At 51.5% G+C, this 13,611-nt stretch overlaps 4 protein-coding genes across 4 annotated transcripts; 2 read left to right on the top strand and 2 right to left on the bottom strand.

Annotated features, from left to right (window-relative positions):
• Window positions 1-782: 782 nt before the first annotated feature.
• On the top strand, window positions 783-2,287 carry RHO25_010233 (uncharacterized protein; the record flags this gene model as incomplete). Its single annotated transcript, XM_023601750.1, has 3 exons — window positions 783-1,802; window positions 1,866-2,132; window positions 2,180-2,287. The coding sequence occupies 3 exons, from the start codon at window positions 783-785 to the stop codon at window positions 2,285-2,287; spliced, it is 1,395 nt and encodes a 464-aa protein (XP_023453613.1).
• A 3,352-nt stretch (window positions 2,288-5,639) lies between these two features.
• On the bottom strand, window positions 5,640-7,467 carry RHO25_010232 (uncharacterized protein; the record flags this gene model as incomplete). Its single annotated transcript, XM_023601749.2, has 3 exons — window positions 5,640-6,468; window positions 6,524-7,086; window positions 7,147-7,467. The coding sequence occupies 3 exons, from the start codon at window positions 7,465-7,467 to the stop codon at window positions 5,640-5,642; spliced, it is 1,713 nt and encodes a 570-aa protein (XP_023453612.1).
• Window positions 7,468-8,038: 571 nt separating this feature from the next.
• RHO25_010231 (uncharacterized protein) lies at window positions 8,039-9,111 on the top strand (the record flags this gene model as incomplete). The annotated part of the gene is made up of 5 exons (XM_023601748.2): window positions 8,039-8,233; window positions 8,287-8,589; window positions 8,644-8,799; window positions 8,861-8,932; window positions 8,983-9,111. 5 exons carry the CDS (start codon window positions 8,039-8,041, stop codon window positions 9,109-9,111), a joined length of 855 nt encoding a protein of 284 aa, XP_023453611.1.
• A 1,182-nt stretch (window positions 9,112-10,293) lies between these two features.
• Window positions 10,294-12,749, bottom strand: RHO25_010230 (uncharacterized protein; the record flags this gene model as incomplete). Its single annotated transcript, XM_023601747.2, has 2 exons — window positions 10,294-11,690; window positions 11,747-12,749. The coding sequence occupies 2 exons, from the start codon at window positions 12,747-12,749 to the stop codon at window positions 10,294-10,296; spliced, it is 2,400 nt and encodes a 799-aa protein (XP_023454067.1).
• Window positions 12,750-13,611: the final 862 nt, after the last annotated feature.

The following is a 13,611-nucleotide window of genomic DNA, read 5'->3' as shown; positions in this document are numbered from 1 at the left end:
CAGCCCTCACTTTGTACTCAGACGACATCTTGAGCGGCACCTTCTCAACCAGAGCAACAAGCAGTCACGAGGAGGTCCAACCCGGGTGGCAAAGCCCCACCGTGAGTATAGCACAACTGTGAATTGCATGCGGGTAAGCTGTCCGCCCTGCAGTCGTGACTCAGCTAATACCGTCAACCTATTGTTCATAGCTGACCCTGCTTTAGGGTGATAGCGTGAGACAATCTGGGCCCACCCCACCCGGTCCGATCGATGGGCGATGTCATGGGGATAAATCACCTGTTGTTGCACCCAACCATTCCAGCATGCTACAATCCTTAACCTCGGACCAGAGCGCCACCTGTACTAGCCGCGTCACCGAGTCAAGAAATTGCCAACACGGGCCGCTTCGGAACGAGCGCCTCCCACAGTGGGCACATGTCGATAAATCAGCAACGCATCGGCTGGGGAGTTGCTTGAAAGTCTCATGAAGAACACGGCATTGGGGAGACAAATGTGCATCAGCGGCGTCCCGGCTGAGAAATACGCTCAGCCACTCGTAAGTACTTACTGTCTGACAATGGTAGAATCAAAAGTTATCTCGCCTTCGTACAAGCTAGCGCGTCGCATGACCGGCAGTCGTGGGTGCTTTTGAATTGAGAGATCTCAAGGTGGGAAGCTTACGTGCCCACAGTGCTGCAGAGTCGGCGCGAGATACATGGCAATGAGTATAAGTGGTTGCGATCGAACAGTGCATTTATCTCATCGTAACACAGCTCATATCATCAGCGACCCCCTAGACCATGACGTCGGAGCTCGAAACCCTGGTACGTGGTAGCGGAGACTACAGCGTCCTTCGGAGCAAGTTCTTTACTGCCCGCGTTCCGGACGTATACCCTGCGCAAATTGTTCTACCCAAGACGACCGCCGAAGTCGTAATTGCTATCAACAGGGCGAAAGCCAATGGGTGGAAAGTCGGGGTTCGATCTGGAGGGCATTTATTCTTCTGCAACTCTCTCCTAGAAGACGGCCTGCTCATTAACACGAGCAATCTGAACAAGGGACTGGGATTCGACTATGCCACGAAGGTCGCCACTGTGAGCCCTGGCCACAAAGTGGAAGACGTCACCAAGTTTCTGCAACCGATTGGTAGATTCTTTCCAGCTGGTCATTCGCGCTCTGTGGCACTTGGTGGCTTCCTGCTTGCTGGTGGTCAAGGATGTTTCCTGCGCGGATGGGGCTACACCTCGGATCAGTGGATTCAGCAGCTTGAAATCGTCACTTCTGAGGGACAAATCGTCATTGCGAACAAGAAAGAGAACTCTGATTTGTTCGGGGCCGCTCCTGGAAGCGGACAAGGCTACTTCGCGGTCGTGACCCGAATTTGGATCAAGACTATACCACACAGAAAGCTGTACGACTTCACCACGATAGTTGATTCAACTGACATCTTCCGCCCGTTGATGAAATGGGTACTAGAAACTATAAGAAAAGTCCCCAAGTATGGCGTGGACCTGTTCTACTGCACGTTCTATGCCGACAAGGATGATCCAAAAGGTGGTCACGAGTCCGCTGCGAAAAGGGTGTTCTTTGTGATCAACCAGACAATGTTCGTCGACTCCTTCGCAGAAGCTGAAGTCTTGGCGAGTCCTTGGAACAAGTTTCCCGACCAATTGAAACAACACATTGTCACCACTGTTCCGCTTGCGGAGAGGACATGGGAAGAACTTTGGGACCTACAAGAGAGCTTCCAACCCCATGGCAATGGCGAGAGATGGACTGTCGATAGCATCCTGGTGGACCCAAAGGTCTCCGATGATGAGGTGAGCCTGCACTCTTGCATCTGAATTGACATGTGTGAATTGGACACGACTGACCAAGCGCAGCTGATCGATGCCATCACTCCGGCACTGCACGATCTACCGTCCCGCCTGTCTTCCGGCACCTACTGCCCCATCGACTACTATCCAAGTGGAGAAGACCAAGCTCTAAGTCTACCACAAAGAACTTATGTCTCCACCATGTACTGTTGGAAGGATCCCGCCTTCGATACGAGTGTGGATCAGCAATTGCTACGCGCATACACTCAGGCCGACAAAGTCTCTTGCGGGGTTTACGTAGCAGATTTCAATGTCAAAAGCAGAAAGCCCAAGGTAAGATTTTGCTTCTTTGGCGGCAGGCTTGTGCTAACTTCGGCTAGGTAATGACCGACACGAACCTGAAGAAGTGGCTGCAGATCAGGGAGAAGTGGGATCCAACGGAAATGTTTGTTGGACATCGAGGTTTCGCTCAGACCTTGAAGTTGTAATTAGTCCTTATGCGCGAAGAAAGGCACCCTAGAGCAAATGACATGCGTTGCGTATCCAAGAGCGATTCGGGCAAGGTAGGCGTCCAAGTAAGCGAAGCGCTCGCACCGATCGAACAACTTGACAACCAGCAAAGTTAAGACACGGGGTTGCTAATGACGAAAGATAGCGCAGTCCAGGACAGCGGCACTGGGCACTCAGCCGGCTTCACTCCAGGCTGTGACGTTCATGTGGAGAATCTTTTGGTTGAAGTGGCACCCATGCCTTTGGAATCACCTGCAAACAGAACTTCGAAAACCCGGATGGAATGCAAGATTGGTTAGGTGACGAACGCAACGATATTCAGATCAAGGCTTCGTCCTTGCAAGAGTCGTCGTCGTCGCAAACCGTAGACGAGGCAATTCTTGCCGCGCCCGGAGTCGAGGGTTGGGCGTACAGCGAACAGAGTAATGTGTCGTCGGCCGTAACTGCACAGATAGTCAGGCCGCGGGTCCATTTGGTAGACAGGGGCGGTGGTCAGGAGACAAAAAGTAACAGACTGGCCAGGAGACGGCACATGCGTGGTATAGGATCAGGGGTTTCATGCATGTGATTGAAAGCGTTATCCGGCGGGCGACTTGAGTTTCCACAAGCTTGATCAGACTAATTATTGGCAGGAGTACTACAATGCCGGAGAAACCGTAAATGCGATTGCGGTCTGTTACGATCAGCATGTACCTTTGCAATGATGTTGGCTGGAGGTCTGCCCACACAGTCACGCTCATGGCTGCGCGTGCAGGTCAAAAGCGGAGTGTCACACGGATCAAAGCCTTCCGTGAGCATCAGATGATGGCTTAGGCCAAGTGCGGCTCACCGACAGACGCACTGTTGGTCAATAACTGGGGATTGCGCGACGCACTTGGATGAGTAGGGATCAACGAAATTGTTCCTGGAACGAAGTCTCAGAGCCCATGCAAGATGAGCAGCATTGTACCAATGATTACAACAAACGGACCGCAAGACAATGGTCGCCCAGAAGATGGCCCGCGCTATCACGAGCTCAATTTAGACCTCATCAAACCAGCGGTCTGGAGTGTCACGTCGACGTACTGTAGGCGTCGGCCTCGATCCCGATGGCATGTACGCGATCTCCACCGTGGAGTGGAGCGTTGTGAATATTGTAAAGTCGTCCATGGCATATTTGATGGTCATGGAAATGTGTTGATCTTGCTTTCGCTAATATCCAGGTATCGACAATCCCGTACGGCTTACACTGTCGGTCGCAGCAATGTTGTGATACTGCGGAGCAGGAGGAAAACTTACTGTGGATCTCAACACTGTGCCATTACCTTCAGTCGATCGACGCAGAGCAGCTCATAAAGCACTGAAACCGTCCAAGGTAAATTGTTGTGGCAACACGTTACCTAAGAGGAAGCAGTGGACCATTTCAAAACACAGGGGTCTAATTGTGCTACCTTGCATTGGCTCATCGATTGATCACAGTGTGCTCTCGGCCTAACGGCCATGGCCATGTCTGCCGATACGACTGTCCAGTAATGGTCTAGCTGTGTACCTCGTCTTGTGATACACTCGTCCCTCAGGCGTACACAGCATCACTGATTAGCAAGTTCATCACATTTCTCTATTAAGCAAATGCATGCCAATCAGATGAACGGGTATTGCGTTGCGGGAATTTTGTTCGTGCATGTCATCCCCTTCCCGTAGACAAGTTTCGATGCATAAGTTCTGTGCTTGGCAGCACTCCATCATTGCTGGTGGGCTTCGCAATTGGAATGGCTCCGAATGTCACTCAACCATGCCGTTGTGATATTCTCACGGGCGTTGGTCGCATCGAAAGTCAGATTTGCTGCTTAGCAGAATTGTCTTTACTCATGGCAGGCGCAGGGACGCGATGAACGTGCTGCGTTTGCCCTTCATAGTGACTTTCGGCAGTACTTCCGAGCATAAGTCATTATGCTTTTGCCTGGAACGCCACGGATTCGGTGTGGCCGACTCGCGAGTCGGCAATGCATGCAAGGATGACTGTATTTATCATGACGCGGCCCGTGCTTTCGACGTCTACGCCTCAAAGTCAAAATAAGCCCGTGCTTCCCCACCATGGCGATTACTAAATCCGTGCTGACTACTACGTTGTTCCTGACTACATATGTCCTGACTACTATCTTCATGTTGACTACTCACATGTTTACGCGGGACACATAGCATTGCGACGACTGGTCAGGAAAGTGGATAGCGATGCGGTAGACAAAGCCACAAATTGAATGATGTAGAATTTTCACCTTGGTTCCATCGCATAATTCCACTCTTCAGCCCACGCCTCAAACTTTGTGAGTTGCCTCTAGAGATGGACCTCTATCAATACTTCTCGCGACCGTCCCACGACCACCAAAGCAATGAGTGTCATTGCAGCTGAGTTGCCTGCCAGCATTGTCGCTGGAACTTTTGACACTCACACTTGTACTGGCGTCTGACGAGGGGCGCACAAACTTGGCCTTGGGATTTGAAAATGCAATGATGCCTTTGGTTAGTGAAATCCGGATCCAGGTGTGGACTGATCGAACATTGGTTCTGACGTCGAAATACGAGATAGTATACAGAATGCTGTACGAGCATAATCGATCGAACATGCTATGGCTATCCCCATGTCGCTTGCACGGGCTGTACAGAACGCTTAGCTCACATCTATCGTATGGCATCTGGTACCGGCGATCCCCGCTATTGGTGAACGGTGACAGACCATGAGCGACGGATGTTCACGGAGCGCACAACACAAACCCCAACTCGGCGACCCTGGATCTCGACATCGATCGCTGAGCGGAGTGGCATCAACCGTTGGTCAAGCACAATAAAAAGAGCGTGGAAACACTATACACTCGCCCTGCCCCTCCGTGCATATGCGGATCATCCGGCCCGCCTTCTGCTTCTCGGCATCTCATACCGTCAGTAGCTGAACGCTATCCACAACGATCTCTTCTGACTTGGAAATAAAAGATGGTCGCGAAAGAGCAGGACCGAATGCAAACATGGTGCTCGGACACCCCTGACAAGCCCCTTATCGTCTCTACAAAGTTGCGCCTTACTGGCAACGAATTAGTGGGCTTCTTGCGAGGAGTACGAATGAGAGGGACGACCTGAGCGAAAGAATCGCCGGAATCACAGTGGAAGGGCTCGAACCATCATATCATTCCGTTCATTCTCTGTTACAACATCATGCTCTGAAAATGTTTCAAGATGCAGTGAAAGCTGGCTCCCGCGTGCAATCCGAGGAATCAAGAGTCTCACTCCCGTCCGTCTGAACGCGATCAATGTTCGAGGAGGGAGTCGTGTTCTGGCCTGAAACAAGAATGATCGAGATCATGCCACCTCCGCAGTCACACTCCCGAGCGATGCCGCCGACAACTCTCGATATTGTGCAACCACAGAAGGGTCTACCGGCGGAACACTTGAATGGAGCGAGACTGTGAAGCGAGGCGGCAATCCCAGCCGCACCCCCCGTGCCATGACATCTGCTTGGCTGTCGAAAAGCTCAGGATACCGCTCAAAGAGCACTGGATCCAGACGATAGTCGTTATAAGTACGGATACCCAGCCCGAGCACCTGAAATGCCGCCCTGGCAAGAGTTGCTGAGCTGTATAGCTCCTCTACGCTTGCAGCCGGAAGTTTCCCTGATCCGTCTGATCCAGCCTCTGAAGCGGACCGTGTTGCCCAACCTTCGTCTCCTGATGATACCCTGGTATTGCAAGCATGGTGACAGACGTTGTTAGGACTGTCAGAATGACAGTTCGAGGCCGTGACAGTGTGTACAAGTGGCCACAACGGAACAAATCCCACGACGGGTGTTGGACACTTGATTAATTGAGACAAATCGGCTTCGATGGCCCAACATGAGCCGATGTCGTCAATGATCTGGTCCAGCTTAGGGTTGGCAGAGTGATAGATGATCAAATTGTCTCGGATGGAAGGCCATGGCATCCAGTCGATGATACTTGGATGTGCGGAGAAGGTTTGAATTTCTGTTGGTCGAAAGTGAGGTATGATTCTTCGCCAGTTCATTTCTGTTCTATTCATTCTCCAAGCAGTCAACGCCTGCAGGTTGGTAAAAGTCCTCGTATCCCAGGCTGTTGCGGACTGCCAAGTGTTGTTGGCGAAAGCTTGAACCACGCAGGAGATGGCGCTCGCCAGTCTGCGAAGGCTGTCAATGTTTGCGTATCAATCGTGTGCTTAGAGATTGCGCTCACTTCTCGTCGCCCAAATGACGTTTTGCAGCGAAAGTAGAATGGTGTGCGAGACATGGTTCGTACGTATCAATGTGATCAGAGAAGATCGAATTCGTTCTTTTGACTAGGGACATGTTGCCATGCGCCATCGACCTCTCCACCAGATCTTGGTATCGCTCGGGACCGAGCTGCGATGACTGTAGAGGCATTAGAGACATGGCCTGCTGAACGAACCCGTTTGCTGTGGAATGGGACTTTCCCATAGGCAAATTGTCCGTGTATTGGAACACTGGGCCAGGTGCTCCAAAGTTGGAGGACGAATAATTGGGGTTGAAATTGTGCCATCTCTGTTCCTGCAGAGCTGAGTGAATTCCGGCACCTCCATCGCGGATTGTTTGCGACGACGCCGCGTGTTCGTGCCCATATCCCTCTGGAACATATGCCTCCGGATTACTTGTGGGGACGTTCATTCGGTCGGACGCCCTCGCCAGCTCGATCGTAGAGCCTGGAGTCGCCGATGCAGCTTTGCCGGAGACTGACCTCTCGCGTGAGTCTATGGCAGTCACAAAGCTGTCCAGTGGGACCTAAAACACGATCAAATCAGTAAGGGGTGCCCGTCGCACGAAAGTCGGACCTCAACATACATTTTCCATGCCCAAGGCTTGCGCCGCGGAGTCGGCCACAGCTTTGAGCGATATCTGGATACTGACGGCTTTTTTGTGGATCTCCATCAGTTGTTGACGGAGCTTGGCGTTCTGATCCTGTAGCTCAGCAGGTGTCGATGTCTTTTCGAGGCGTTCCTCTAGTTCTTGGATTCTCATTGCCTGCCGTGCTCGGAAAGCCCTTTGGGACATGCGGTTCCGCAGTTTCCTCTGCTCCGGGCCATTTGAGCCTTCATCGCCAGTATTGTCCGCATCACGAGAGGCCGCCGGACGTTTGCCATTTCGTGGTGCTCCTGGAGGCATTCTCGGACAGCTGTATCGCGAGTACCAGATGGCAAATGCTCATCGAACTGGTCGGGCTGGCACCGATTAAGTGCTAGTCGTCAGATCGACGTCCGTGCCAAACCTTGTTTGTAACTCATTAGCCATGGTTTCCGCTGCTGGTGTGGCTGATCGATAAATCGGCTCTTGGTCTTCGTCAGCATGCCAAGGCCGGTTCTGGCGTGTTTATACCGGTTCCAGGACGTTCTTCGCAGGCCGTGTTATGCATATGAGCGATCCTTGCACTGTTATGGCACAAAATGGAGTGGACACCCTGGTTTCACAATTACGAAGATAACCGAGGTGGACGATCACGTGAGCCCAGCTCCTCCTCGAGACGACTCGCGCTTCCCGCTTCTCAGTTTGGAAATTGCATCACAGTTGCAGTAGCGATGGAGGGTGGCAGATCAGGCCATGCCTTTTGCCCTCTCTGCCTGGTGGGGTAATGTCCACTATGTAGTTTTCCAACCTGGGGCAAACCTCGTGGAAGCTATCCAGACGCCGCGTACCTACTCCTAGCACGAGTCGACACACGCGACACATCGCTGCAAATATGGGCTCGATAAACGACCTTGGACAAGCACGGGAGCACATGAGGGGTCAAGGCTGGTGCGTGATTCCCGATGTGCTCAGCAAGCAAGAGACGAAAGTAGTGCTTGATGAGCTCTGGTCTGCAGCAGCGAAAGCCAACGAGCGTGGCGAAGACACAATTCTACCATTCCTCGATCCCAATGAAAGCAACGGTCGGGTGAGTGCTATATAGCATGTTTGAACTCGTCTTCTCAAATTCAGCTTGCATAGGTCTTCTACCTTCTCGAACATGAGATCTTCCGAAGGCTTATCACCCACGAGACGGCGATTGAAATGGTGAAGAGCGTGCTCGGCGAGAATTTCCTCATCAGCAATTTCACCGCAAACATCGCCCGGCCAGGGGGCAAGTCTATGGGTTTACACTCTGATCAGTCGCTTGTGACCCCGGACCCATGGACTCGGATCGAAGCTATGAATGTGATGTGGTGCTTGACTGATGTCTATTCCGAGAATGGCGCAACTTTGTGTATTCCAGGGTCGGATGAGTGGCAGACTCGCGACGACATTCCCAAAGTGCGTTGAAGCTTATCGGGTCGTGAAATGACTGTTCTGATAGTCTCATGACAGGGCGCCAAAGAAAGGCTTCGACCATTCGAAGCAAAGGCTGGCTCGATCGTCGTTATGGACGGCACCGTGTGGCATACGTCGGGCGCCAACATCACTCAGGATCAAGATCGTGCCCTGCTTTTTGGTTACTACACCAAGCCACATCTTCGACAACAGGTGAGTGACCGGGCAGTCCCTGATCACGACGCGTTCAACTGCGTACTTATTGCACGAATAGGTGAACTGGACCAGAAAGCTTAGCCCAGAAGTCAAAGCCTCTCTGTCACCTGAAATGGAAGAATGGCTCGGTGTAGGTACGAACATGTCTCTTCGTATATCGCCAGCTCATGCTTGTTACAGCTCGGTGTGACTGCGAACCTGGGAGAGGCCATTATGCATCTCAAGTATCTAGACGACCAATTTGCTGAGGATGGAGGCTCGGGGGCGAATGCAGCGGCTGCTTTCGCGAGCTCCTCCCATATTAAATAGAATATGCCTGTACTCTCATCAATCGTCGAAGTTCGTCATGAGAAGTCACTTCGCTTTCAAAAAGTAGAAGATTTGAAACAGGCTCGAACCTTACATGGCAGTTGATGGGTCGAGGACTAAGCATATGCACCAAATTTCATCTCGGGGAGAAATGCGGGATGGCATGGAAAAATGCACATCAATCTTGGCGAGCCTGAAGTGTATACTGTGTGACTAAAACTTCCTTTACTCATCCTTTGACGGAAGGACCCGATGGGATCAGCCCGCACAGACCGTCAGCGGCGATTTCTAGCCTGGCAGTTGTGGCCGCTCCCTTTTCGCAATTCCTATGGCGGTGAGGTCGTAAGAGGCTAAGCGCACAGTCGGATTTACAAACGTGGCCTACACCGCCATGATGGACGAGACTGTTCGTGTCTTGTTCAAGAGGGTTCTGGGTCAATACCGAGCAGCGGGTCGGGTAACAACGCAGAGATAGATTACCGACGAATGAACGCTGCTCAGTTACCGCACGATCAATGATCGCCTATCACTAACCGTGGACACCTCTGAATGCAACTACTTCTGACTGCAAGCACCTAATCAGATTGACTCTCGATCGACGAAGGGCTTTGCTGGTTGGCTGAGCGACCTGCGGTTACCCTCAGAGGCAGTTGCAGTCAGAGCCATGCACGGTTAATGATCGGGTAATGAGTGTTAGATCAGAGGCTATCGAGTACTGATTATAGACAAGGAGCCCGGCGGGTGTGACTAACTTCTTACCACTCATTGCATGCATTCCACAGCAACATATTGTGAAGAGCTGACCGCACTGTTGGAACACCAAACCGAGATGATCAACCACGCTGTTCATGTCTTTCTCACGGCAATTCTAGCCTGACGACAGGAGTCGGATCGAGCAACATCGTTAAGAAAATCACACGGGCTGAGTGCTGCTTGCCTGCTGCGCTGTCGATTCACGAATCCCTTTCCTTAATGGTCTGGCCACCCGTGCCGTGTCCTGACAGAGGCTATCGAGTGCTCGAAGGCTAGACATTGAGCCCAGGACCGCAGACTGATTCGACAACGTTTTTTGCATCTGGAAATCGAGAAGTCACGAACGCCGTTCCCGAGCCTCCCATCGTCCCCCTCGCAACTCGCAACTCGCAATTCGCAACTCAAACTGCAGCTGAGTATTTGCTCCTTTTAACCATTATTCGCGGGATTCACCATGCACCGATCCGAATTATGCACCGATGGATCCGGATTTCCCCACCACGTCGGAAAGGGATGCGCAGTCCCACTTCCTCCCGCGACAGCGAACGTCAAGACGAACACCATGACCTGCGCACCGCCGTCCAGCGCCGCGGAGAGCAGATAGTTGTAATTGACGAACCACTTTGCATGGTACTTCCTCACATACCCCTGGAAGACGAATCCCACAATCCAAAACGTTGTGAGTGAGCTGTTGATGCCAACAAAGAGATTGCCGGCATACCAGAGGACTATGCACGGATTGATGTATGCTAGCACTTTTGACAAGAAGGAAGTCTTGGGGAGGTAGCGGTAGCCAAGGTAGAAAGGTAGCGGGACAACAAAGCCAAGGAGGAAGGCAATGGTGACCCATTGGTATTGGGCGCCGAAGGAGAACATTCTTGGGGCAATGGACCATGCAATAGCGAGGGTATTGAACTGTTGGATGTTTTGACCCGACCAAATACTGTTGCCTTGGACAGCAATCAGGATGTCGAACTGGTTCTGAACGATCTCCCACATCATGACCCAATTCATGAGTGCACCGATCAGACAGCCGGAGACCTGGAGCACGAATGTGTCGCGTGGGGGAAGATGGGCGTATTGCGCAATTCGAAGATCTCGAGACAAGACACCCGCCTGCGATGCACCGTTGTACGCGAAGGTGGTAAAGTAAAAGTTGGCAAGAGGGCGACCAGGAAACATATACCCTGCTAGCATTTGGGCGATGGGTTGGAGGTTGAAGCCGAATCCTGTCAAGCCTTGGAGAGAGTTGAAAAAGAGTGAAAAGAGCCAGAGGAAGACGGTTGAGAGCAGGAATCCCCACCAGGGCAAGGTCGACTTCATCACGTAAAGGCAGACGATACCAGTGATCCAGGCTGCGATAACAACACTAGCCCACCACCATGTGGGTACCTCTTTGTACCCATTGCGCATCATGAGCTTGTAGTGTGGATCGAGATCGGGATGTCCTTGGATGGCTGCAACGCGCTCCTCATAGGACTCATATTTCCAGAAGCGGTAAGTGTCGATCTGAAAGATTTTGCGTAGATTGGTGAGATGCAGAAAGGACCACGAATCCTTGAGGTCGTCGTAATGCCACAGAAACATGTAAACGATGCCAGCAGTGAAGCCCATGTTGGAGGTGATCAGATACAGCAGATACGTAGCTGTCAGAGCAGGTGCTCCCATAACGTCCAGGGCATCAAAGTCGATGGTGAAATCCGGTTGTAAAATGAGAGTCTGATTATAGGTGGTGTAGTTTGTTGGTGTACTCGACGTTTGGTTGAAAAGCTGCTGGGCCATCCATGGGTAGTTTTGTGCATCCCACACATTGCCGTAGTAGGTGCCTGCAGTTCTTGCTGTCAGTGTAAGTCTCGAAGGGAATGAAACCTGGAAGACTTACTCGCAAAGATAATATAGCAGACGAAGATGCCCAACATCATGTTTGTGGTCGTCTTCAGCGGATACCACAACGGCGACTGAAACGACGCAATGTAGTTCCAGTCGAGACAGATGCTCAACACTCCAAGACCTTCGTTCCCTGACGCACCACCAAAGATATTCGAGAAGACAATCGAATGTTGATCTGCTAGGCAGAAGACAGAAACACCAATCAACAATGGCATGATCCACTCCGGTACGATCTCCCAGAAAAACATGGCAAAGAAGGCAATGTACCAGAACCGCATCTTCTTCTTGGTCTCGTTCTTGTTGCCATGCATTGTCTGGAGTAGAGTGTTGATCGGTAAAGCCGTGGGCCAAATCATTTTGGTCGCGTTGACTTGTATGCGCCTCATCATGCCAGCAACACCGAACCCGAGAATCTGCGAAGACAGGACGATGAATATTCCAGCACCTTTGCTCGGATAGCCGCCATAGAAGAGCTCTTGAGCAGCGAGAGCTTCAGTCGCCAGAGCAGATACAGCAGCCGCTGATGCCATGATAGTGATGGCGGCATGCTCTTTCTTGGTGAAAGCATGTGGATTCAAATACCGAAGCACTCCCCATCGCGGAATAGCAATTGCCATGAAACCCCCAAGAACGTACGCAATAACCGTAATAAAGACCAATGAGACGAAGATAGTCTGCGGCTTGAAGTAGAAGATTTCTTGCAGGACGGAGGCGAAGATGGCGAGACCAGATCCAAGAAAGAATGTTCGGAAAGTCATGACAGGCTCGGTAGGGTCATCTTCCATGTCGACAATTTTCGTCGAAAGGTCGGCCGCGGACTCAACGACATAGCCCTCATGCTTCTCGAGCTCTGAATCGGAGAGGCTGCCCGCTCCAGAAGAAATATTGTCCATGATTTCGTGCTCCTCTTTCCGGTCGCTCATGCCTGTTTGCACAGGCTGGAGTCCGCTGACCTCAACGGTCGACTTCTCCTTGCCATCATTGCCTGCGGACATTGTGAAAGCTCCACGGGCCGAAGCACAATGATTGTAGAAGATTTGAGCGAGACAAAGCTGCTGGAGAAGATCAGAAGCTGCCCTCGTCGGGACTTATCACCATCTTATCTCGCAACCCTGGCCTGGCCTGGCCATGCTCAAATCCTTGCCACGCGATAGACAACACGCAAGCATCGGGTACATACGTGCGCATAAAGATGGAAACCCTTGCAATGTCGCTAAACCATATAGAGTAACTACCCTGTCTACCACTTTGTGTATCTACCAGCTGCCTCAATTACTGCTAGACAACGTAGACTCCATAGATTACACCTTTCTCAAAGGGTGTATATGGCTTCCTGTTTGGCATAGTAATTACAGTAATAGAGTGGCAGCGAGAAGTCAGGAGGTAGAGGAATCAGAGAGAACTCTGAAATGGGATGGCACTAGCAGGGATACAGGGGTTTCCATCTTTATGCGCACGTAGTACGACTTTCACATGTACCGCGCCATACGTTGGTCCTGTATCTTATCACAGCCATTGGAATTGTAAGCGCCTTCTGCAACTGTCCTAGCGTCCCCAAGCTTTTGCCAAGTTGACACAAGCACCTGCTCCCATGGTAGCTAGCTCCGTGGCGTATACATCGCTTGACAGTGTCCCAAGAGTGCGATTGGATGCAGCCTGCAGTGTGTGGAAGTGTGCAGCATTGCATGGCATCAGAAACGAGGTCGTTTTTGAGTATTAACTGCAGCAAGATGCCGTGCCACCCGCTGAGATACGAGCCTCTGTATCGAGATCTCTGCTCGATCATTGATGCTTCCTGTATGATGCTACGTTTTCAGTACAGAAGAACATACAACAGAAGAAGTTACGGATAATCCT

The sequence above is a fragment of the Cercospora beticola genome, chromosome 6, assembly GCF_033473495.1.
Source record: "Cercospora beticola chromosome 6, complete sequence".
NCBI classification, from domain to species: Eukaryota; Fungi; Ascomycota; class Dothideomycetes; order Mycosphaerellales; family Mycosphaerellaceae; genus Cercospora; species Cercospora beticola.
The sequence above is the reverse complement of the archived record's forward strand: the minus strand, read 5'-3'. Positions and strand labels throughout refer to the sequence as shown.